Genomic DNA, 24,466 nt, shown 5'->3' on the forward strand with positions numbered 1-24,466 from the left:
TACCCCGATACCCCGCGCACCCCGGGCTCTCTGCACCCCAATACACCGCGCACCCCAGCGCTTTGCACCCCGGGCTCTCTGCACCCCGAAACACCGCGCACCCCAGCGCTTTGCACCCCGGGCTCTCTGCACCCCGAAACACCGCGCACCCCAGCGCTTTGCACCCCGGGCTCTCTGCACCCCGAAACACCGCGCACCGTGCTCCCCGCGCATCCCCATCCCTGCGCACCCCTATTCCCGACCCTGTCGCCCCGCGCACCGTTACCAGGTGCATCCCACCCGCGGCGGGGGCGGCCCGGCCCCTCCCGCTGGCATGGGGGCGGCTCCCGGGGGCGCGCATGTCCGGCCCCGCCCGTTAAATTCCGGCGGGCCGGGCCGGACCGGGACCACTGCCCCTGGGCCTGCTGCTGTCGCCATGGCCAGTGACGCTGAGCCCGGCCGTCGCCGCCGCTGCTGCTGCGCGCAGGACACGCCGGGTGAGCTGGGGGAGGCGGGTCTCCGGGGTCGGGCGGGCACCAAAGGGGGTCCCCCTTCCTCGGGCACCACTAGGCCACCCCTCCCGAGTCACGCACCGGGCACCGAGCGGAATTTCCCCCCTATGTCCCGGGCACTGGTGGGGTCCCCGCTCCCAAACATCCCCTGGGTAGGACCCTGGGAGCTCTGTGTCTCCCCTGCGGGGCTTGGGGACCAAGGTGACACCCCAGCACAGCAGCACTTGGCTGTCCTGCGCTGCTGAGCCCGGGCAGGGTATGGGGACATGGCCCCAGTGTGACTCCAACAGCTCCCGCAGATGTTCCCAAGGTCCCGGATTCCCGCGGTGACAGCGATGGCTCCCGCCGGGGCTCCCTCTGCGACCGGCACTGCGCTGCCATCAACAACGTGCAGGGTGACCTGGGGGAGCTGGGCTGCCACCTGCACCGTCCCTGTGTCCCCCCAGGTAGGTTGGCTGTGGGATGGGCTGGATATGAGGCACTGGGGGGTTCCACACCCACTGTGACCCTGAGTGTCACCCACAGCCATGTCCACCCCGTCCTGCTACCAGCACCACTCGGAGGAGGTGTGTGAGAGCTGCGTGGTGAAAACCACCCTGACGGCCGAGAACGCCGTGGAGGCCAACAAACTCTCCAACAACTACAAGGTGGGTGGGGGCACCCATGGGTGCTCCTGGAGGGCTGTAATGGGTTTATTATTCTTCCTCTTCACTCATCCCAAGAAAACCCCTCTCTCTCTGCAGGTTTGGCTTCAAGAAATGGAAGAGCCACGTGACGGCACGGCCCTGGGAGGACCGATCGGAGATCGTTAAGGAGCTCTACTCTGACCTCAATGTCATCCGAGGCTCTGGAGGTGGGTGGCCCTGGGAACAACCCTGGGTGGTGGCAGTGTGGATTTAGGCAGCTACAGGTGATAATGGTCCCACCTGGTACCTTCCCTCCCGCAGGGTCCACGCTGACGTGTGGGAATGTCCTTTACCTGTTGCTCTTTGGCTGGTGGCTCTCACTCCTCTACATCCTCGTGGCTGCCGTGATGTTCGTCACCGTCATAGGGGCTCCTTATGGTGAGTCCCAAATTTGGGGCCCCCCATGTGAGGGCTGGATGAGCTCAAAACAGAACCGATGGGTGTTGGGGACTCCTGAGTCGCTTCTCCAAGGCGTGTCCCTGTAGCTGGAAGGGACACTGATGGTCGTGTCCTCACAGGGCGGCTCTGCTGGGACCTGGCTGGGTATTTCCTCTGGCCCTTTGGCAAAGTGATCCAGAAAGTGGAGGTAAGAGTTCCTTGGGAATCCCCAGGACGGGGAGGTTGGGGTGCCCTATGCACACCCTGACATCCCCCCCTCTCCCCAGGTCCCCAAATCCCACCAGGCGTGCAAGGCTGGCATGGGGGAGAGCTCAGCCCTGCTTGGGGGTCCCACACTGCACTGCTGGCGCCCACAGTGCTGGGCAGGCACTGGATACTGGGTGAGTCCCATGCTGGACATGGTGACACCACCCCCAGGGTGGTGGGGAAGGTGCCCATGGGCACCTCCCCTCCCGTGGGGTCAGTGTTTTGGGGGTCAATCCCTGAAGGTGGCCTCCTGTTCACAGCACCGTGCCAGCACCGTGGTGTGGCTGTGCCTGGGCTACCCGGTGCTGGCGCTGGCCCACGGGCTCGTGTGTGTCACTGCGTGGCTCCTCATCGTCCTCATCCCCGTGGCCAAGCTGAGCGCCCGCGCCACCTCCCGTGTCCTGCTGCTGCCCCCAGAGCGGGTACTCATCCGGCGCCTGAAGATGGTGGGTGACTCTGGGCAGGGTGAGGGTCCCACACCCCGCTCCAGGAGGGATTTTGGGGTGAGGGGTGACCCTCTCGTCCCTCTGCAGACAGAGGTGCCTCTGGAGGGGGAGGTGATTCTCTGCTGCTACCGTGCTGCCAACCGCTACTACTACAAATACGCCGTGGATGGCATCAATGTCTTCGCTGTCAGTATCCTTCTGGGAGCTGGAGTGGGAAGGGTGGGGAGTGACCCTAAATCCCACCCCACCTCTGTTGTGTCCTTGACTGGCTGCCCCAGACCTGCTGCCCCTGGTGCTGGTGACGCTGGTGCTGGGCTACGCGGACAGCCCCAACCACCTGACCGGCTCCGCCGTCAAGTTCACCTTGGCCCTGCTCTCCATCATGCCCCTCTCCTACTACATCGGGATGGCCATTGCCAGGTGAGCGGTGACAGGGGACACTTGGTGGCAAAGTGGGGACACTCCAGCCCTGCTGACATGGTTTTCCTCCTTTCCAGCATCTCAGCCCAGAGCAACTTCGCGGTGGGGGCGGTGGTGAACGCCACGTTCGGCTCCATCACCGAGCTCACCTTCTACATCACCGCCCTCATCAAGGGCTCGCGTGAGGGCAACCGCTGCTACGCCGAGGTGGTCAAGTCGGCGTTGACAGGGACGCTGGTGGGCTGTGTCCTCTTTGTCCCGGTGAGATGGGTGGCATTGTGAGCTGGGAGGGTGCTGTGAGCAAAGCACTGATGGGGATTTTTTTGGGGGTTTTCTCCATCCCCAAGGGTCTGTGCATGGTGATCGGGGGCATCCGGCACCAGGAGCAGCGGTTCAACAGCCGCTCTGCAGGCGTCAGCTCAGCCCTGCTCTTCCTCTCTGTGGGAGGTGAGTTGGGGACAGGGGTGTCCCCAGGTTTGGGGGGGTCCCACCAGGGTGGGTGCCCACCCCATGTCCTGTCCCTGCAGGTGTCTTTGCCCCGACGCTCTTCTCCAAGGTGTATGGGAAGCTGGTCTGTGGCGAGTGCCACAACGTCACCCAGAACCCTCTGGGCCACTACCTCTGCCACAACTGTCACTTCGACCTGGTGAGTGGGGACCTGGACCCCCAACAGGGAGAATTTGGGGTGGGGGATGCTCTGAGCCCCCCTGGCTCTCATGCTGGGTGGTGGCTGCGGGGCTGTCCCCTGTATCCCTGTTGACAGGTGCTCTCTCTGCAGATGGACAACAACGGCACCCTCTACTACAGCCACGTCCAGTGAGTGTCCGTTGCGGTGGGGACAGGGCTGTCCCCACATCGGGGTGGCACCTCCTGGGTTCAGTCATGTTCCTGCATCGCTGCCGGGACCCCTCTCCACCCCAATGATCCTGTGCCCCCCTTCCTCCATCCCCAGGGGAAGTCCCCTGGGGTCTCCATGCCAGAGCCCGGTGGCACCGACAGTGTCACCTGTGTCCCACAGACCCCTGGTGTACACAGTGTCCATCCTGCTCCCTGCTGCCTACCTCATCGGGCTCTTCTTCACCCTCAAAACCCACACACACATCTATGACATCCACGTCAGCGACTGTCACAGTGAGTGTCCCCAAGTGTCCTGGCTGTGGGGCTGGCTCTTGTCACTGCTCTGGAGTGTCCCACATGTCTCCTCTCTCCCCAGTGCCTGGCCACCACCACAGCGCCGTGGTCCACTGGTCCCGCTGGCGGGCTCTGGTCATCCTCCTGCTCTCCACCCTGTGCATGGCGGCCTGTGCCGACCTGGCCACGGAGCACATCAGCCCCATCCTCACCAACTCCACCATCTCGCAGGTGAGCCAGGTCTGGGTGTCCCCAAGGACCAAGATGTGCCCTCCAGGGATGGGGACCTGCCCTGGCTGCAGTTGGAGCCCCAAAAGCAATGGGGGAAAGATGCTGAGATGCTCTGCATGGTTGGCCAGGGCTTGGATGTGGTCAGGGCCAGGCTGATGTCACCTCTTCCCTGCAGTACTTCATCGGTGTCACCGTGCTGGCGATGGTGCCTGAGCTGCCAGAGATTGTCAACGGCATCCAGTTTGCCCTGCAGAACAACCTGAGCTTGAGGTGAGATGGCTCCAAGGATGAGTTTTGGGGTGGTCCCTGTGCCAGTCCCATCACTGTGCCTTGGTGCCCACGATGGGCTGCCCCGCCACTGGTGGGTCAGACCCCTGTGAGCTTGTCCTCAAGGGGAATTAGTCACCCAAGAAATGGTGTCAGAAGTGGGATGGGCTCTGTGGTTTGGGATTTTCTCACCCCAAGGGCTGCCAGAGACCTGGTGCTTGGCAGCTCCTAAGTTGTCCTTCCTCCCCAGCATCGAGATTGGGAACTGCATCGCGGTGCAGGTCTGCATGCTCCAGATCCCCATCCTGGTGCTCTTCACCATCTTCTACGTGAGTAGCCCCAGCACATCCCTGGGGGACCTCCTGCCCCAGGGCTGGGGACACGGTGGGACATGGAAAGGACACAGCTGCCCTTCCCAGTGTCTCCCCTCTGCTCAGTGTGGGGGAAGTGGGGTCAGTTGTCTCCCGGTGCTGTCCCCACCCTGGGGACGTGTGGCAGAGAGGGTTTAAGGGGTGACATGTAAGTCCCCAGAGTCAGAGCAGGGTTGTCCTGGTTGGCCATAAACCCCAAATCCTCTCCCTCACAGCCGACCAACTTCACGCTCGTCTTCAGTGACCTCCACGTCTACGCCAGCATGTTCAGCGTGGTGCTCATGAACTACATCTTCATGGATGGCAAATGTGACTATTTCCAAGGTGGCCATCCCCATAGGGCTGCTGTGGGACTTGGACTATCCCTACATTCCCTGGGATGGGGGCTCCTGGGTCCCAGCCCTGGGGTTATCGGCTTGTTAGGTGCCCTGAGCAATCCTGGGGTCTCGGGTGACCAATTTGGGGCTGTCCCCCTACAGCAGGTCCAAGGGGGATCACTCCCATTTCCCCCTTTAAAAGGATTTAAACTCTCTTTAATGCACATTTTGTAGAGGACCACTGAAGTCCTCTACAGGGGGCTAATCCAGACCACACCAGGTCTTAAACCCACGTCCCTCCTTGCTCCAGGGAGTAACTCCTTCCACCCCTCTCTGTCTGCCCCAGGCACAGTGCTGGTGATGGTTTACTTCATCCTCCTGGCCGTGTATTTCTTCGCCCCCTCGCCCAGTGGCTGCTGAGGTTTGGATTCTCCTTTCTCCAACCCCCTCGTTGGGATCAGCACCTGTCAAGACCTTTTCCAGTGTCTCAGGGACTTGGCTGGGCTGGCTCCGGTCTGGAAGCGTCGTTTCCTGAAGCTCCTGCTGCTGCTGGGCTTCCCCTGTGGGGCTTCAGGGATGGGAAGGGTGGATGCAATGGAATTGCTCCTGAAATGAGGAGCCTTAAAGCCAGAACGTGTCACAGAGGGATCTCTAGCCCACACCTGAGTGGCTGGAAGGAAAATTATCCTTCCTGGAGGGTCTTGAAGGGGATTTCTGTATATCTTGAGGACAGACCCCTCCCTGGGGATGTGTTGCACTGGGAGAAGGTGCCTGAGAAGTCCCCCATCCTCCTGGGCCTGGGAGGGACTCGGGCCTGGGAATCGCACAAGGATGTTTGATGGCACCAGAAATGCACCCAAAGGTATTTTCAGCTGTTTTGTCATTAAAGCAGTTTTGTACAAATCAGAAACAAGTTTGTTTCTCCTTAAGTGAGCCTTGGTTACTGCCCTGGGCCCCTCTGTGGCCACCATTTCCTGTCCTCTGTCACCTCATCCCAGGGACAGAGCCAGTGGGGTGGCTGTGGGCTCCAGCTTTCTCCATGACCCTCCCAAAGCTCCAGCTCATTTCCAGCCTGGTCTTGTCTGACTGTCCTGGGTCCTCCTGGCTTCAAGGTCTTTACCAGGCTCCTGAGAAGGGTTAGGGATGCTCCTGGTGTTGTTCACAGGGTGTGACAGGCTGGGGACATCTTCCTCTGCACAGGAAAATGCTGGTGGGTGTGGGGAGAGGACACAGTTAGGGCTTGGATTATCATCTTTAAAAACAAAAACAACCCCAAAGCAAAACACAGATCCATTAACACAGGCAAGGAGGCTCTGGTGCCTCTTCCCTCTCCTCTGCTCCATCAGGGCATACTTCAGCATAAAAACCAGGGAGTGCTGTCACAGGAATGTTGGACTCTGAAAGGATGGACAGCCCAGAGTGAGGCAGGAAGCAGCCTGGGATCGCCCTCCTTTCCAGGGAAGGCAGCAGCTCGTTAGGGATTCATGAAGCTGCTTTATTTAAGCCTTTTTGTTTTCCTAGCACAGACAATCCTGCTGTCATTAGTCTGGGACATTTGGGAGCATTCCTGGGTGAGTAGCTGGAGTTGCTGATGGCAGGACAGAGAAGGATGGAGAAGGGATGGGATGGGATGGGATGGGATGGGAGAGCAGAAGTTGTAGGAGAACCTGCTCAGTGCCATTGTCTTACTGAGGTTAAACCAAAACCATCTCTCCTGGGGTGAGGGATGCTTGGGAATTCTCTGTTCTGAGCTGCCTTTCCCTGTCTCCTTAAATCCTGTCCCCATCCCAGGCAGCATTGTGGGTGTTCTTATCCCCTCCCCAAGAGCTGCTGCTGCTGCTGGATCCTTTCCCTCTCCCTTAGGGAATTATAATTAAAAGTTTTTATCCACAGGCAGTAGCCCAGCAGCAATTAAAGCCACCCCTCAGCAGGAGCTGTGAGCTCAAGTGCTCAAACCAAGTCACTTTTTAAGGAAGAACAGCCTCCAAGATCTTGCGCCCCTCATGCAGCAGCCACTGGAGGTTATGGAATGGGAAAAGCCCCTGGAAATCCATCAGTGGGTGATGCTTGTATTGCTTTTATCAGCAAAAGTGAAGGCCCTGGACCTTTGTGGTTTTCTTGGTGATGCTTCCCCAGCTCCTGCAGGCTGGAGGTGGAGGGATCCACAAGGATCAGATCCAACTCCTGGAGCTTGGGCAGCCTTGGGGCCGTGCCCATTCCCTGGGGAGCCTGGGCAGTGCCTGACAGAGCAGGACAATGCCCTCCCTTGCTGCTGCCCCTGATGTCCCCAGGACAGGGATGTCCCTCCTGGCTCCAGGGCACTCAGAGCTGACTCAGATCCAACTTTCCATCAACCAGCACGCCCAGGTCCCTTCCCACAGCTGCCCCCCAGCCTCTCCTTTCCTAGTCTGTCCTGGATGCCCCTGGCTGAAGATTCCATGTCCTGGCTTTCCTGGATCATCCAGGTGGGTTATGCTGTTGTAGAAGGAAATCACGTTGGCCAAGCAGGACTGCCCTCTCCTGAAGCTGTGCTGGCTGTGACCCAATGTCTGTGTTGTCCTCTGGGGGTTCTTCAATACCTCCCAGAATAATCTTTTCTAGGATTTTACCAGGCACTGAAGTGAGACTGGCAGCCCTGTGGTTTCCAGGGTCATCCCTCGAAAACTGGGACCAGCTTCCAGCCAGCTGAGACCTCTCCAGGTTCCCAAGACTGCTCCAAAATCGTCGAGAGAAGCTTTGTGATGACCTCAGAGAAAGCTCCAGAGACTTCCAGAGTAAAGAAAACCTAAGGAATGAGCTTGCTCAGAGATCCAGGCTTGGATGGCTCCTTGGGGATGAGGGGAGATGCTCTTTAAAGCAGGTAAGAGAAAAGCCAGCACAGGGGTGACCAGGCTGCTCCAGGACAATGTTCCCAGAAGGCAAAGATGGAAGTGTGGATATTCAGCCTCAGAGTTTGGGATGGAAGAAGGAGCTGGAGAAATGGCCCTGCAGGTCACTACAAGGCAGGGCAGGAGAGCAGGGAACCCCTCCCCAGCCCACAGCTGCCAGCAGGGTCTGGATTCAGCAGCCAGGGAGGCTGGGAAGGGGTTGAAATGCACAATTCCTGCAAAGGTGCAGTGCAGGGGATGGAGACACCAGAGCTCCAAGCAGCTCCCACCAGTTCCTGTGGTCCCAGCACCTGAGAAAGCCTCAGCTGTGATGCCCAGCCTTTGTTGTTCTGAGCCTTGGGGGGAAAAAGAGCAGCAGCTGAGGCTGGAGAATGAGAATCTATTCCCAAGACCAGGGGAAGCTTAATTTTGGGACAAGGGCTGGGTTGCCTAAGCGGGGGGCAGTGACTCCAGCAGGCAGTGCCTTTGGACTAACAACATGAAGACAAATGCTATGGTTTATTTAAACATAAATGCAATCTCTTAAAAAGTAACTAAAATCCCAGAGTGTAACATCTGCCTTTGATGAAGAGGAAAGCATTGGGACAAGCTGATTTTAAAAACAAAAGGCACTTAAAAATGGGCTCCAACTGAAAAGGATTTTGCACAAACCTCATGCCTGGAGCTGTTCAGAGTTCAGTGGCCACTTAAATTCAGTGTAGAGAGCACAAGAGGACCAGAGACACTCCTTCCTGTCCTTCCTGTGCAGAGACAATGGCTATTCCCAGCAGGAGGGAGAGATGTTCCCTTTCCCCTTTTTTTGGATGCTGTATTTCCTGGGCTGAGCGATCCACAAAGCCACCCCCCAAACTGGCTTTAAATCATATCTCCCACCCTCAGGGGCACATGAAGCAACAAAAAAAAGGCCAATTTGGGAGGTGTGGGAGGAAGGAAAACCAAAAGCTGGGAAATGCTGATAACCAGGACTTGGCTGAGCAGGTTAAGAGAGCTCTGAAATCCACAGGGTGAGTTTTTGCTGTAGCTTGTTCTGGGTGCAAAGTGAGCAGAAAAGGTTAAAAAAGCCTCAGGGAGACCTTTTCCCTCCCCACCCCCAGTAAACTACACAGTAGTCCCTTAAGTGGCAACTTTTTCCCAGTCTTCCAAGCAAACCTTTCAATATGAAAAGGGGAGAACACAGACACTGCACCAGGGAAGCTGCACGGGCCAAGCTTCGCTCGCCGCCCCGGGCGACGTTCCAGCCGTCTCCGGAAGCTCAGGGATGGGAACATGCCCAAGGAACACATGCAAGGCTGCAAGGCTGGAGCAATCGGTGGGTTTGGAGAGGGGGAGCTCAGCTGGATGGGAGGGATGGGTTCTCCAAAGCAAAAGAACAGGTTGGTGGCTGCTCTGCATCAAATGCTCCTCGTTGGATACAAGGGTGAAAATACCAAGGTGAAGGTGCCATGTGTACACACAGGCTCAGACATTCAGTAACTCATTAAGCTCCCCAATTAATCTGCAAGCGTGTGCTGATGACAGGTTGATGGTGGGCTGCTTAGTCTCAGAAAATACTTTTTGATTAATGGTGTCATTTAGAGCTCCATAAATAAAAAGGGGATTTTTTTCAATGACTAAAAGTAACAGTGTCTCTAAAGGCATCGATGTATTTGCTGAGTAAGGCCTTGAGCAGGTTTCCTCCATGTTCTTAGCAAGACAATCCATGGAATCCATAAATAGGGGGTGGGAGGGGGAATTCTTCAACGTGGTGAGTCTTGGCCAGAAGTGGGAGATGTTCTCATTTTAGTCGCTCAACAAGTCCCTGCGTCAGTCCAAGGTGCAAAAGCTGGGATCTGGAGAGAGTTGCTAGCTGAGGGAAAGATTCCAGGAGCTTCTCCCAGCACAGTTCCAGCAGGCTGGGCACCACCAGCCACATTTTGAACAGGGAACCAGTCCGTTTGTTTTCGTGGATGTTGACCACTCCTCCGTGGACGTACATGCAGCCAGCCTAGGTGGGGAAAGGGGGACAGGAGTTACACAGCCAGGAAAAGCAGGACTGGGCTGGCCCCAGTCCCAGCTGCTGAGGTTCCTGCAGCACAGGTGTCACTGCCTGAGCCACTTGCTCTGGGATCAAGGGAGGAATTGCTGCTGGAGGGGCCATGTCTCATCCTAAACCACATATCCAGCACCTCAGAGTGCTCTGCCCTGAATTTTAGGTGATTTCTATCCCAAGAAATCCATTTTAGGAGTGTGGCAAACTGTACTACTTTATTAACAGAGCCACACTCATTTTGCAGCTAAAAATAATGGTTTTTTAAACTACACCCACCTCACACAGACATCCTGCATTCCCTTGGCTCAGCACAACCCTGCTGAAGGGATGACAGGAACACAGAGAGATGGGGGAAAAACTCAGCTGCTGCGTGGCTTTTTTTTCTCCATATGCTGGCAAAGACAGGGCATTCCTGCTGTCCAGGCAGTCACTGAGCTGCCTGGGAAACACCTTTATCAGGCTTCCCAGGAAAAGCTGCATTTATAACAGTCTCCAAACTAAGTGACACCAAGGAATGTGATCTCTGCCCTCAGGAGACGAGGGGCTGAAGGAGGTGAAGGCACAGCCAAAGGCATTTCTTGCTGCTTGTTAATTATCAATCCCAGGTCTCCAGACTTCTGGCCAAAAGCTCTGGCAATACCAACACTCCTTAGTGGTCTCCAAAGGGCTGGAAACAGGCTCATCTAATCCTTCACCTCAGGCTGTTCTCAGTAGGATAAAATCATTTTACTCATCACTTCTTTTTTCCTTCTACAAGCAAGAACTGCTGTTCCTACATAGAGTTTGAAAGCTAAAATTCTGCATCACTTCTTTCAGGAAGCAAAAGCCACAGTGTGGCACCACTCTTCAAACAGCAGCAGGAGTAAAAGCCTCCCAAAAGCTGCTGCATGCAGTGGAGGTCACTTCCTTGGGAACATGAGCTCTATATTTGCAGCCCACACCAACGTCAGAGTGCTTGGATGAAAAATCCCAGCTCCAGAGGAACAAAATGAGTCACTTACTGGGGTGACAGCAGCACAGTGGAAGTACACAGGCTCTGGCATCGCAGCTGGGAGCTTGACCCACTGGAAAGTTTGGAGGTTCAGCTTCCAAACATCTCCCAGAATCACCTCTCCGTTGTAGCCTCCGCAAACGAACACATCTGCAAGAGAGGAGACGCGGGGAGTGGCCAGGCCCAGCCACGCCCCTGCCAGCAACCGTGGGACACACAGGGAGAGAGGTCAGGGATCACCTTCCCAGCACAGTTTTGGGATCAGTAATTGTTCTACCTCAACACAAGCTCTCAGGATCTCCCAAATCAGTCCCAGCACAGGCAGAGGACACTTAGAGAATCCCAGGATGGTTTAGGTGGGAAGGGACCTCAAAGCCCATCCAGTTTCAACCCAATGGGCAGGGACACCTCCCACTGTGCCAGGCTGCTCCAGCCCCAATGTCCAGCCTGGCCTTGGCCACTGCCAGGGATCCAGGGGCAGCCCCAGCTGCTCTGGGAATTCCATTCCAGCCCCTGCCCACCCTCCCAGCCAGCAATTCCCAATTCCCAATCTCCCATCCAGCCCTGCCCTCTGGCACTGGGAAGCCATTCCCTGGCTCCTGGCCCTCCATGCCTTGGCCCCAGTCCCTCTGCAGCTCTCCTGGAGCCCCTTTAGGCCCTGCAAGGGGCTCTCAGCTCTCCCTGGATCCTTCCCTTCTCCAGGGGAACGTTCCCAGCTCTCCCAGCCTGGCTCCAGAGCAGAGGGGCTCCAGCCCTGGAGCAGCTCCGGGGCCTCTCTGGACTCTCTCCAGCAGCTCCAGGTCCTGCTGCTGTGTCCCCAGGGCTGGGGCAGCTCTGCAGGTGGGCTCTCACCTGAGGGGCACAGGGACAGGATCCCCCCTCCCCTGCTGCCCACACTGGGGGATCAGGGTGGATTTCTGGCTCATGTCCCACTTGCCAGCCTGCCACTATCCCAACCCCACCATGGCAGACTCAGGGCTAAATGCCATTGGAAGCAGGAGTGCATTCCCTCTTTTTGTAGCCAGCCTGACTTCCCAGGCATCTGGGTTTGATCAGATTCCAGGGATTTTAAATCCATGGGGAGCAGCTCCAGCTCCCAGTCCTGCCTTGTTCCCAGATTTGCCGAAGTTCCCAACTCAGAGGCTGCCAAATCCTGCTGGTGAAGGGGATTGGAAGCATCTCCCAGCTCCTGTCTTACTTCTATCGGCACAGTTAACACTCCTAGGAAATACAACCCAGCATTTCACTCCACCCTTCAACAGAGAGCACTCAGCACTGACCTGCAGAGTTTGGAAAAGAGGGATCAAGATTGTAACTGTTTTTTCAGTGCAGAAGAAAGAGTGGTGCCAGCTGGGCAGCTTAAGGCCTGTCAGTGAGGAAAAAATCCTCTTCCAGAAAAGCTGCATGTTCCCCACAGCTCTCTCCAGCTCTCCACTGTTTGGTTGTACAAGATACACCCATTTTCCAGAGGCAAATCTTACCATTTTTTATCTGGACACAGCTGTGGCATCTTCTGGCTGCTGGGAAGCCTGGGGAGAATAAATTTAAAAATATATAACAACAACAGTTGCTTTAAAGTGCTTGTGCAAGTGGTGATTTTTGTCTCAACATTTAATCATGGAGTTTATTTTTTAAGAGGTTCTGCTTTCCTGCAATCCCAGGTATAAAAGCTGTAATTTTAAGCAGCTGTTTCAGGTTTGATTCCTAATTCCTCTCTAGGGAAGGAAGAAATGTGCTGGAATCTTGCTCCCCAGATCTGGGGCTTGGTGAAAAGCAGTTGTGAGATTCCAGGGAAAGCCCAGGGCCTCAAAGGGAGCAGAGATGATCTGGATCCTCTGGGAGCAGATCCAGGCACTGTCACCTTCCCCAGGCAGGGAGGGAGGGAAGCCAGACTGCCAAATTCCCTTGGATGGGTTAATCCCCAGTGCTGAAGCACAAGCAGGATCTCAGAGCCAGCATTAAGTCACATCCTGAACAAGAAAACTGCACCTCCAAGCACCTTGGCCACTCTGGTTTACAGGGAAAGATGGGAAATTCCAAACTCACCGACTTTCTCGTGAGGTTTTGTGGTGATCTCCTCCCAGGTGTTGGTTTCCAGGTTGTAGGCATGGATCTGGAGGGAAAAAGAGGAGCCATGAGATCCTCCTGGCTCTGCCAGCACCAGGATGAGGCAGCCACAGGCTCTGACCCACTATAAATAACTCCTTTTCTTTCATTAAGTGTAAACCCAAAAATAGCTGATCCCAGCCAGTGACTAAGCAGGTCTAAAATCACCTTCCAAGCTCCATCCCAGCTTTGCTATTTCAGCCCTACAGCTCAAAAAAAAAAAAAAAAAAAAAAAAAAAAAAAGAAGAGTATTGCTTTTTAAAAGAGCTGGACCAATTAAAATCCACACCCTTGAGTTCTCAGAAGGATTTAGAAATACCTTTCTCCTACTGCATGTAGGGAGAAAAGAAATGGAACAATGGAGAGATCAAATGTCACATTAAGTGCTGCAGATCCCACTTTTTTTGGAAGCAGAGCACTATTTAAAGTGTCCACAGATTCATCACCAGGACATCCTGTGGCAAATCCAGGTTTTACAGAAATAGGAGAGCAATCTGCTCCCAGTTATCTGGGGTTTTTTTTTTTTACCAGGCTCTCCAGGCAAAGCCAGATGAAAAGGCTGTGCTGGTTATACCTCAGTGTGGAAAATCCCCTATGCAAGATCCCAAACACCTCACCTTATCCAAGGAATAAGCTGTCCAGGAAGTTCCACCTCCCAGGATATAAATCCGTTGACCGTCATGAGCAATTTCATGTCTGTACCTGAGGGAGCAAAGAACATCCAGCAGCACAATTAACAACAACAAAAAACCTTCTGGAAAACACCACCAAATTCCAGGGATTTGAGCAGAAACTCCCAAGCCTGGCTATGCTGCATCAGTCCCTCAGGCTGGGAATATTCAGGAGATGTGGAAATTTTCCTGAGCCCTCCAAGCAGCACGCCAGAAGTTTGAAAGGCATTTTCTGATTGCAGAGCAATTATTAATTAATTAAGTGCAATGATTATGGAACACCAGGACAGCTATTAATATTCCAGCCCCTTCTAAGAGGGTCCCTGGCAGTGTCCAAGGCCAGGTTGGACGGGGCTTGGAGCAACCTGGGATACTGGGAGGTGTCCCTGCCCATGGCAGAGGGTGGAGTTGGATTTGCTTCAAGGTTCCTCCCCACCCAAACCAGTCTGAGATTCTTGCATTCCCAATCCTGTTCTCAGCTGGACACCAAACCATGGATGAGAGTGAACAAAATCCTTCCTTCCAACGCCACAGCGATCCCAGGCAAAGGAGGGCTGGAAATGCCAACCTGAGCAAGGTTTCCCAAAGCTTCCCATTGTCTGCCTCCCAAAAAAAGCTCCCTGAGGCTGCCCAGGTGCTCACCTCTCCTCTGGCATGTCACAGGACATATTGTTTGGCTTCAGCTGGGTCCATTCCCGAGTGTTGAGGTCCAGCTTGTGGAGGTCGGTGCTGTAGATGTACCCAGTTGTTCCTCCAAACACGTAGAGACACCCATTGATGATGGCCATGGCCTGGCAGAGAAACCAGTTAGAAAGGACTAGGGACACCTGGGGCTGGAAAAGAGGGAATTCCTGCTCTTCCAAAGCAGATGTGCACCAGCAAAAGGGGTCAGTGCTGCTCGGAGCGTGAATCCCTTTCTTTGTCCACCCTGTTCATCCACATTATGGAAAGTCTTAAAAGGTGTCATTCTAATATAAAGAAACCCTACAAATTTTCATTTTGAGTTTTGGGTTTTGAAGGTTTTTGACTCCCAACCACTCCTTAAACCAGATTTTTTTCATTCAGCTGCACCAGGTATTTAGTGAACAAATTTTGGCCTTTCCAACTAGGAGAAAACCTCCTTTCCTTTGAAATCTCCAAGAACCAAGGCTGCTTTATTTCTTTAAGGAAGGATACCTGCTTTTCCTTGTGCTTTTATACAGAGAGAACAACCCTGGTGAGGAGCAGGGAAGAGATTTTGGTGTTCTGGCCCCTTTCTAAGGCACTCAGGGCTTCCTTGTGCTCCCTACCTGGCCGTAGATGCGGTTGGGTTTCTTGCCACGGCAGCTGAGCAGAGCCCATCTCTTGTACTTGACATTGCACACGTGGACATCGTTCCCATTGCTCTCTCCAAAGGGGATCCCGGTGCCCCCAAAAACCAGGAGGTTGTTGCCATGTAAAACAACTGGGAGAGAGAGAAAAAACAGGGACACTCATTGCTGTGAGATCAGCAGAACAGAACGATTTCTCCAGGCTGTTCCAAGCCAGCTTGGACAGGGCTTGGAGCAACCTCCTCTAGGGAAGGTGTCCCCACCCATGGCGTGGAACTGGATGATCTTTAAGCTCCCTTCCCACCCAAACCATTCCATGCTTCCATGCTCTGGAGACAGCAGTGCTCAGTGCTGCTCAAATTCCCTACAATCCTCTCTGCGCATTTACGGCTTCGAGATGCTCTAAAAGAGAAAGGATCCCAACTAAAACCATGGTAACCAAAGGTCTGCCTTGAAAAGGGAACAAAGATACCTATTTTTGGATGTTTTGAGATGTCTGCAAGAAGCACCTTCCTGCTGAAAGCACAGGTGCCTTGCAGCCATCAAGGTAAACACCTGGAAAATACCTCTTGCTTTCCCATTTTTTTCTTTCCCTCTGCCTCAACCGAGTGAAAAGGGAAAGAAAAATCACAAACTCAACCCAACCTCAGGGCCTACTTGGAAAAACAGGATCCAGATTTCCAGTTCTTGCCTGGTTTTGCATGGATTAAAATAGCCAGGATTAAAATAGCTCCAGGAATAGGCACACAAGGAGTTGGATTTCCATACGTACGTGACATGGAAGCCAGCTCCCTGGGCATGTAGCCTTCGGTGCCCATCTGATGCCAGGTGTCTGTGGCAAAGTTGTACCTCCAGAGCTCCCTGAAGAGGGGGTAGTCCTCGTTCTCTGGCCCTCCGGACTCATCGTAGTCGGGATTGTACCCTCCGAACACGTAGAGGTTGGAACTGTCGGCCACGCAGCGATGGCCGCTCCTGGCTGGGGGGCACCGGTGGCCTGCAGGAGGAGGAGAAGGGAAAACAGCTCCAAAAGAGCTCAGGTTGTGTCCCAGCGTCAGGAACTGGGGTGGTTTGCCAAGAATCCATAGGGAAGCACCTCTGCAGCAGAAGGAAACGGCTTTGTAAGGTCAGATCCACTTCTCCGAGCTGGAAAAGGGACAATCTGTGTGCCACCATCTCATTCCTGTCCACTCCACCCCTGGACCATGTGGCAAACTTTCCACAGCAGCTCTTTCTGAGGTGCTTGATAAAATCCCTCTTCTTTCATTCTGTTTGGCAAATTTCACTCAGGAAACAACTCCAAACGTTTGTATTTAAAGCTGCCCAATAGAGAAAAAAACTTAGGATTTGCTTTCCCTCCTACGAAAATCTCTCCCTGTCTTCCCTTTTTGTTCCTTGGATCTCAAGAAGACTTTGTCACTAAACATTTAAGGGACACAGGTCTGCTAGAACAGGGAAAATCTGCTCCTAAATAAAGGCATTTGCACTGGGCAGCAGCAGGGAATCCAGCTGAGATCCTACAGGCAGATGCAGCCATTCCCAAAAGGAATCCCTCTGCCTGGCCACCCTCTTCCCTAAAACTCAATGGAAGTAAAAGAAGGGAGGACAGTTCCAGTTCAGCTCTCAACTGGGGTAGATAAAAAGATGGATTCAGCCAAGGAAAACCTAACCAGGAATATTCTTGGACAACAGAAATTGAGGTCTTGGCTGACAAGTGACCAAAATAAACCCAAACGAATCAGTGACCTTCACCTCCCACCTGCTCCCACAGACTTTTTATGGATTTTAGGATGGAAAAGGAGCCAGGGAAGCATCTAATTAGGACCCAGCATGTTTTCTTCTGTTATAATTCCCAGCAGTGAATCCAACACTGCAAAAAAAAAAAAAAAAAAAAGACAAAAAAAAAGAGGCATGAAGCATTTTTCCTACAGGAAAAGTGAAATAAATGATTTGTCCAGACCAAATAATGAACTTGAGCTCAGCACAAGCAGCTTTGCTTAATCATGCCCAACTCTGGTCCAAAATTAGGCTGCTCTCCAGGGTCCAGACAAAGTTTTGACAGATTTGGATTGTTTCCAGGAGTAATTGTGTCTCACAGCAATTTCCACTTAGAAAATTAATAAGCACTGGCTGAAAAAGAGGGGAAGAAAGTTAAGGAATTGTAGTGGGTTTAAATTAAGGGAAAAATCTGTAGTGGGGACATGGATGATGGGGCACAGGAGAGGGGGATATTCCATGTCCTAATTTAAAAGGTGTTAAGGAATTAGGAGTTCAGATTTATATCAAATATAGGGTTTATTTCCCCCTAGTTCTAACACTTGCCATGAGAATTTTCCAGAGGGAAGAGAGGAGAATAAGGGTGAGTTTTATATAAAGCCAATAAACTAAAGAGTAAGAGGTGGAATTCCAAGAAAATAAATTTTAAAACACCACCCAGGAGGCCTTGACTGCCATCCAGCTTCCAAGATTAAATAGGGAAGACACCTGACTTGGCCAGAAATCCCAGTTAAGTTTCTACAGGAAGGGACTGAAGGGATCACACACCCCTGAAAGTGTCCAAGGCCAGGCTGGACAGGGCTTGGAGCAACCTGGGATAGTGGAAGGTGTCCCTGGCCATGGCAGGGGGTGGAACTGGATAATCTTTAAGGGCCCTTCCAACTCTTGCTCATCACTGTGTCTTCAGAAAAGATTCCCCCAGCTCTGTCCTTTTAAGGAAAAGAGCTGTAAAAGCTGGATCCGTTCAAGAGTTAATTCCGATGAGTTCCTTCAGCAGACAAATTCCATGGCTCCATTAAAGAGCTGCATTTCCATTTAATTAGGACTCATTGGATGATTCACAGCTCCTGCTGAAATTCAAGAGAGATTTGCAGCTGGTTTTGCTCCAGCCACGAGCCCATTCCACAGGTGCAACTTTTCTATGGTGCAGGAAGATGGGAAAATCCTGGGATTTGCTAAACATTCACCTGTCGTGAGCAAAGTCCACTTCCCCAGAGCTGAACCCCAAAACACCCAAGGCTCAGGGATGCACAGCAAGGCCCCATCTCTGTGAAAAGCTGGAATTCACCCGGTCCTGCTACGAATTCCTTGATGCCAGACATGGAATGTACCAAGTCAAGACAGATCGACGGGGAAGAGGTCGTAAAGTTATGGAAAATGGCTTTAAAATGGATGGATACGATCTGGAGAGCACCTGTTTTCCCAGTTAAAGGTTCCAGAGAAAAGCAGGAAGGAAGGATGGGAAAGTGCATTTACAAGGAGGCCCCTTTTCCTTAGTCCTGAGGGCAAAAATGGGAACAATAAAACTTTCAGGGAGTAAGTTCCACAATCAGGATGAAGTTTAACAACAGGATGAGAGGAAACCGCCTCAAGCTGTGCCAGAGGAGGCTCAGGTTGGACATCAGGAGGAATTTCTTCATGGAAAGGGTTGTTAAGCATTGGCAGGGGCTGCCCAGGGAGGTTTGGAGTTCCTGGAGGTGTCCAAGGAATTCCTGGAGGTGGCACTGAGGGCTCTGGGCTGGGGACAAGGAGGGGGTCAGGCACAGCTGGGACTCGGTGGCCTTGGAGGGCTTTTCCAACCCAATGGATTCAGTGATTCCAGGCTGAAACATCACGACAGGGACATAATTAAGGAAAGTCCTAATTAAGGGCTGAGCCATCCGACAGAAACTGGCTGGCTGGGCACTGACCTGCCAACACCCTGCTAAATTCCCCCTTTAACCAGTGATTCACTCCATGAGATCTGAGGGAGCTGCTGGATGGCCTGGATTGACAATTCCAAGCTATTCCTAATTGAACACCTCTCCTGCAGGAGCTGTAATTAGGACAGGGGATAAAACAAGAAGGTGTTTCCAGATGTGACACAGCAACCCCCTGGAGCAAAGGAGGCTCAGGGGGGACCTTGTGGCTCTGCACAAGTCCCTGACAGGAAGGGGCAGCCGGAGGGGTCGGGCTCTGCTCCCAGGGAACAGGGACAGGAGAGAGGGAATGGCTCAGGTTGGATATTGGGAAAATTCCTCCATGGAAAGGGTGGTCAGGCACTGGCACAGCTGCCCAGGGCAGTGCTGGAGCCCCCATCCCTGTTTGGATTTCAAAGCCCTGTGGATGTGGCACTTGGGGACAGGGGCAGTGGTGGCCTTGGCAGTGCTGGGAATGGTTGGACTCCATGGTCTGAGAGACTTTTTCCAGTTTAAACAATTCCATGATTCCATGAATACGAAGTTGTTTTGAGCCTCCTGAAACCATCCTTTTTCTTATGACTGTCAGAAACCCCAAATAAATCCATTTATATCTCAAGGGTGGGTGTGGAGAGGAATGGGGCCGGACTGCTCAGCAACAGGAGAAGGGACAATGGGCACAAACTGAAACACAGGAAATTCCAGTTGGATATGAGGAAAAACTTCTACTTTGAGAATGATTGAGCACTGAACAGGCTTCCCAGAGCAGCTGTGGCTGCCTCTGGATCCCTGGAAGTGTCCAAGGCCAGGTTGGACAGGGCTTGGAGCACCCTGCAACAGTGGAAGGTGTCCCTGCCCATGGCATGGGTGGAACTGGGAAGGCTTTGGGATCCCTTCCCACCCAAAGCATCCCACAATTCTACCCTCCTTTATCAGTTCCCTTTTTCCCCAAGCTAATTTAATTCCAATATCCATCCCAGGGTTATTTGCAGCACTTTGAGTATCTTAAAGCTCTTCCTGTCAGGATAACAGGAAGAGGAACAGGCAGTGAATAGCCTGTCCTGTTATCAGGGTGTCCCAGACAATGCTGGCTCTTCCCATCAATCCGTGATTTCAACCCCACAAATCCCAGTGCAAGGCCATCCCACCAGGTGTGTGTCACACCACCACACTACCAGCATTACCACCAGCAGCAGAATTTCTATTTCAAGCTCTATTTTTGGAACTAGAAACGGAGTAACTACAGGGTGTAAAGCCAACAAATCCAGCGTGGCTTTGGATCCTCCTCTTTCCCAAGTACCACATCCGTGGTGAATATCCCAGGGCTGTGCACGTGTCCTTTCCTCTGCCTTTTAGAGCTTTCTAAAGATGGTTTTGGTATTATTTTCCCTCCTGCCTGGTTTTTCAACATCCACAACAGCAGGATTCAATCTCTCCCTTTCCATTTCTGATCCCTGCAGGAATCCTGAAGGACATTTAGGTCAATATTGACTTTGACTCCCATCTTCAAAGAGTTCCATCTTTTCCACAACAGCCGGACAAAATAAGTTTGGAACTTGTGTAACTGCAGCCTCTCAGGAATGTTTGGATAAGCAGGATTGGGAATGCATCGCTGAGAGTGAGGTTTAAAACCTGTTTGTTCATCCAGCTGCGTTCAGCCTCTGCGGATCCCACACTTCCCTTCCGTGGCAGGCTGCCCACGCCTGAAAAATTCCCAAGAGGGAAAGCAGCTGTGGCTGGGTCCCTGAACAACGCTCAGAGGGGCTGAGGGAAAATGGGAGAAGCCAGAGGGTCCAGCCAAGGATGCCAAACACAACCCACAGGCCACTGGACAAGAGATTTCCAAATATTACTGAGATCTCCAAAGTTTCCAGAATGGATCATCCTTGCATCCAGCTGGGAGAGCTCCTGGGTTTGGATCGATGTCCAGAACAGGTCTGGTTCTCCCAGGCTTTGTTTCCAAAATCTTTTGGGCAATCACATTTAAAAGGATTTTACACCACTAAAACCGAATGTTCCTTGGGTTGTGTGTTTCCAAAAAGCATAAAGGAAAAGAAAGGAATTCTGGAACATGAGAGCCTTCGAAGGGAACTGGAAAGATCATCTGGTCCAATCTCCTGTGGGAAAAGGACCTGGGATGAGGTTGTTCAGCACCTTGAGCAGCCACAGCCTGAAACCCTCCAGGGACTCCACCACATCCTGGGGGAGGCTGTTCAGGGAATGGTGGTTCCAGGGAATTACGGTCCTCACTGGAAAAAATGTCTTTTTTCTGTTGGGATGAACCTTCCCAGTGCAACCTGTCCCCACTGCTCCTTGTTTTCTCCATGGACAAGAGACCCTCCCCTCTCTTTGTACCCACCCTTTAAGGACTGGAAAACCCCAATGAGGTTCCACCTGAGCCTTCTCTTCTCATGGAATGGAATCCCAGAATGGTTTGGGTTGGAAGGGACCTTAAAGATCATCCCACTTCAGCCCCTGCCACGGGCAGGGACACCTCCCACTATCCCAGGCTGCTCCAAGCCCTGTCCAACCTGGCCTTGGACACTGCCAAGGATCCAGGGGCAGCCACAGCTGCTCTGGTTTTCCAGGGAGATGAGACCTGAATCCTTCAGCCTTTCCTCACAGGGCAGGTTCCCTTTGGACCATCTCCTCTGGATCCTCTCCAGTCTGGCTGTGTCTTTCTTGACTTGTGGAGACCAGAACAAGACACAGAATTCCAGGGGCGCTGGGTAGAGCAGGATGATCCCATCTCTCCCTCCCAGTGTCCCTGTGGATGCAGCCCAGGACCTGATTTGCCTTCCCCCCGGTCTCCTCTCAGTGAGGCTGCTCCCAAACCACACAGATCCCAGCCTGTGCTGGACTCTTGGGATGTCATTCCAGCTGCTGCACTTGGAATTTTGTCTTTGTTACACTTCACACTTGCCTGCCCACTCCTCCAGCCTGTGCAGGTCCCTGGAATGTTATCCCATTAAGGAATCACATGAACACAAACCCCTCCATGACATGAAGGGGTTTGGGCTATTTGGAATTTCTGCTCTATTTTTTAAAATATATATTAAAAACTGAACCTCTCCATAAAAAAAAAAAAAAACTCAAACCCTGCTGTGACTGGGAAAATTACAGCTGAAGGCAAGAGCAGGAATGCTGAGCCAGGAGAGGCAAAGATCCATTTAAGCGTCCAGACTTCCAATTCCCTTAATCCCAGGAGTCTGATGAAAACATTGAAAAATGTGGACAGAAAGAGGAGAAGAACAAACCACAAACCACCTGCATTTGACTTTTTTTTCATCTTTCCAAAGCTTACAAACACCAGAGCATGGAATAGCGTGTGGAAAATGAAGGAATGACTCCTGAAAACTCTGAAAGAGAATTGGGAAGTAAGAAAAGAAACCTGGAAACTCTGCAGGAAAACTGGGAGGTAAGGAATGAAACCTGACAAGTCTGGAGGAGAACTGGGAGCTAAGAAAACAAATCTGGAAACTCTGGAAGAGAATTGGGAGCTAAAGAACAAATCTGGTTGGAGGAGATGGAATGAGAGGGGGGAAATTCCTCTCTCAATGGTTATGTAACAGCTGCTGCTGGAGCTCTATAAATAGGACCTCAACAGGTGTCAAACGGGGAGAAAACTCCAGCAATCCAGGATTTTTCCATCCAGGAGGTGTTCAGGAGGGCTGGCAGTCAGTTTGGGGCTTATTTCGGCTGGATTTAGGTGCCAAGGCTCAGCTGGACAGGGGTGGTTCCTCCTGGGCTGCAGCATCTGATCCTGTGCAAGTCCAGGGTGGGACAGAATCCATGCAGGATCAGGAGGATGCGCTTCCCATCTGCTCCAGCCAATGATTAAAATTCAGGAAGGGGAAGAGAATCAGGTCCTGTGTTGCCAAAAAAGGACCTCTCCACAGAAGGAAGGAACCACGTCTGAGTATTTGCCCAAAAATAGAAGGTGTGGAGCCACTCAGCAAATTCCCAGTGCTCCTAGAAGAGACTGGAAGGCTGATCCAGAACGTGGCAGGTTTCAGGGATGAGAACATGGACCGAAAGCCCCTTCCCAGCTGCCCTTGGTGCTCCAGACGTGCCAAGCACAGGCTCCCACCCCTGAGGGGTGAGGGGGCTTCGTGTCCCACCCGAGCTGTGGGATCTGAGTGGCACCAAAGGATTCCTGATCCTGGCATGTTCAGCTCAAGGTCATGAGGAGCTATGGAGAGAGGGGAAAAAGGGGATACCCCACTCCAAGTGGGAACATCACAGGGCCATGGGGTGTCCCACATCTCTCCCAGCACCGCAGAACTTCCCACTCCTGTGATCCCAGGATAACCTCAGCCTCCTCCTGGAATATTCTGGGGGCTGTTGGGGTGACTCAAAGATCCAGAAACTATGGACTGACTCTTCAGCATCCAAGCTTGCTAGGAGGGAGGTGGAAAAGGGAAAGAACCGCTTTTCCCAGGGAATAGGACGAAGCTGATGTCACATCCCAGCCAGGACTCCCCATCCCTGCATCACCCCTCCCCGGATTGTAGGGATCTCCCAAAAAAAACCCCAATACACTGGGACTGTGGAGCAGGCGGATCACCAGGGGTTATCCCAGGCCTATCCAGGATCCCAGGATGACTGAAACGGGGCAGATCCTCAGCAGGGAATGTGGGGTACCCATATCCCCACATCCATGGGGATGAACAGCCTGTGTGGCACATCCAAGCATCTCCCAACGCCTGGAAAACACTGGGATGGGGAGGGAAGAGCTGCCACCCACCGGGTTGTAGGAGGGGGTGGCCCTAAATCCATTTGTAAAAGGATAACTGCCCTCATCCCCGATTCCAGGCTCCATATCCTGGGATCGTTGGCACGGGAACATCTCAGCTCTCCCCACACCATTCCCGGGCCTTGGGGACAGGGTGACCCCTCCTATTCCCGGTCTGTTGGGGTACCCCAGCTGCCCCCGGGAATGTCCCCGAGCCAGGGACAACTTGCCGAGCTGCAGAGTATCTGTCCCCTCGGGGCCTTGGGTGTCCCTGTCCCAGTCCCCTCGAGGCCTTGGAGACACGCGTGTCCCGGCCTCGGATACCTTATGGATGACCAGACATCTGTGGAGCGTGGGGATCGGGATACCCCGATTAAGGACCCCCCAGGAATGGGGGTGCCCCGGTCCCGACCACCGCGGGAATGGGTGATACCCAACCACAGAGTCCTTGAAGCCTTGGAAATGGATCTATCCCAGTCCCTGATCCTCCGGGATGGGGGTGCCCGGTCCAGGACCCCTCAGGACCTTGAGGACGGCGGCGTCCCGGTCCCCGACCTCCCGGAGACGGCAGTGCCCCGACCCCGAATCCCTCACGACCTTGGAAATGGAGGTGCCCCTGTCCCGGTGCCCCGGCTATGGGGATGGTTTGCTCCCAGACCCCTCGGACCCCTCAGGGACGGGGCTACCCCAGTCCCGAACCCCTTCCGGACCTTGGGGTTAGGGTCACCCCCGGCGCCGGCCGCCACTCACCCGCCGCCCGCGGTCTGCCCGGCAGCTGCACAAAGCGGTTCAGGATCCCTCCCCCGCCGCCATCGCCGCCTCCCGTGGCGCCGCCCGCGCCCTCCCCGAGCCCGTCCCGGGCCGCGGCCGCCGCCGACATGGCCCGTCCGCTGCCTGAGGGACGGGGCGCCAACCGCCAATCACCGCCGAGCTTCTTCGGCCGCGGCCTATCAGATGCGGGCTTGTTGGTAGGTGGGGGGAGGCCGCAGTGAGATCGCCGCTGTTGGGAGAGCTGAACGATCGATCTAGGATGGAGCAATAGAGCGCCGAGAGCGGAGGC

At 53.6% G+C, this 24,466-nt stretch overlaps 2 protein-coding genes across 3 annotated transcripts; one reads left to right on the plus strand and one right to left on the minus strand.

The window, feature by feature from the left end:
- The first annotated feature begins 279 nt into the window (after positions 1-279).
- On the plus strand, positions 280-5,915 carry LOC116442536 (putative cation exchanger C521.04c). The gene is made up of 20 exons (XM_032105677.1): positions 280-476; positions 791-937; positions 1,017-1,138; positions 1,236-1,344; positions 1,439-1,555; positions 1,696-1,763; positions 1,843-1,956; positions 2,083-2,268; positions 2,356-2,458; positions 2,547-2,688; positions 2,766-2,949; positions 3,036-3,135; positions 3,216-3,334; positions 3,467-3,504; positions 3,707-3,819; positions 3,902-4,050; positions 4,226-4,320; positions 4,568-4,646; positions 4,904-5,012; positions 5,352-5,915. The coding sequence occupies exons 1-20, from the start codon at positions 314-316 to the stop codon at positions 5,423-5,425; spliced, it is 2,331 nt and encodes a 776-aa protein (XP_031961568.1). The 5' UTR covers positions 280-313; the 3' UTR covers positions 5,426-5,915.
- Positions 5,869-24,301, minus strand: KLHDC10 (kelch domain containing 10). Of its 2 annotated transcripts, XR_004239588.1 has the most exons (10): positions 24,157-24,301; positions 15,773-15,994; positions 14,980-15,134; positions 14,333-14,481; positions 13,637-13,721; positions 12,960-13,026; positions 12,395-12,442; positions 10,924-11,063; positions 9,043-9,877; positions 5,869-6,212 (listed from the first exon to the last, which is right to left on the minus strand). XR_004239588.1 is itself a non-coding variant. In XM_032105680.1 (9 exons), exons 1-9 carry the CDS (start codon positions 24,284-24,286, stop codon positions 9,668-9,670), a joined length of 1,206 nt encoding a protein of 401 aa, XP_031961571.1. In that variant the 5' UTR covers positions 24,287-24,301; the 3' UTR covers positions 8,361-9,667. The 2 variants fall into 2 exon arrangements, 1 of the variants encoding a protein (XP_031961571.1); XM_032105680.1 differs by lacking the exon at positions 5,869-6,212 and having other exon boundaries at positions 8,361-9,877.
- Positions 24,302-24,466: the final 165 nt, after the last annotated feature.

This window comes from Corvus moneduloides, chromosome 4 (assembly GCF_009650955.1).
Source record: "Corvus moneduloides isolate bCorMon1 chromosome 4, bCorMon1.pri, whole genome shotgun sequence".
In the NCBI taxonomy this organism is placed as follows: domain Eukaryota; kingdom Metazoa; phylum Chordata; class Aves; order Passeriformes; family Corvidae; genus Corvus; species Corvus moneduloides.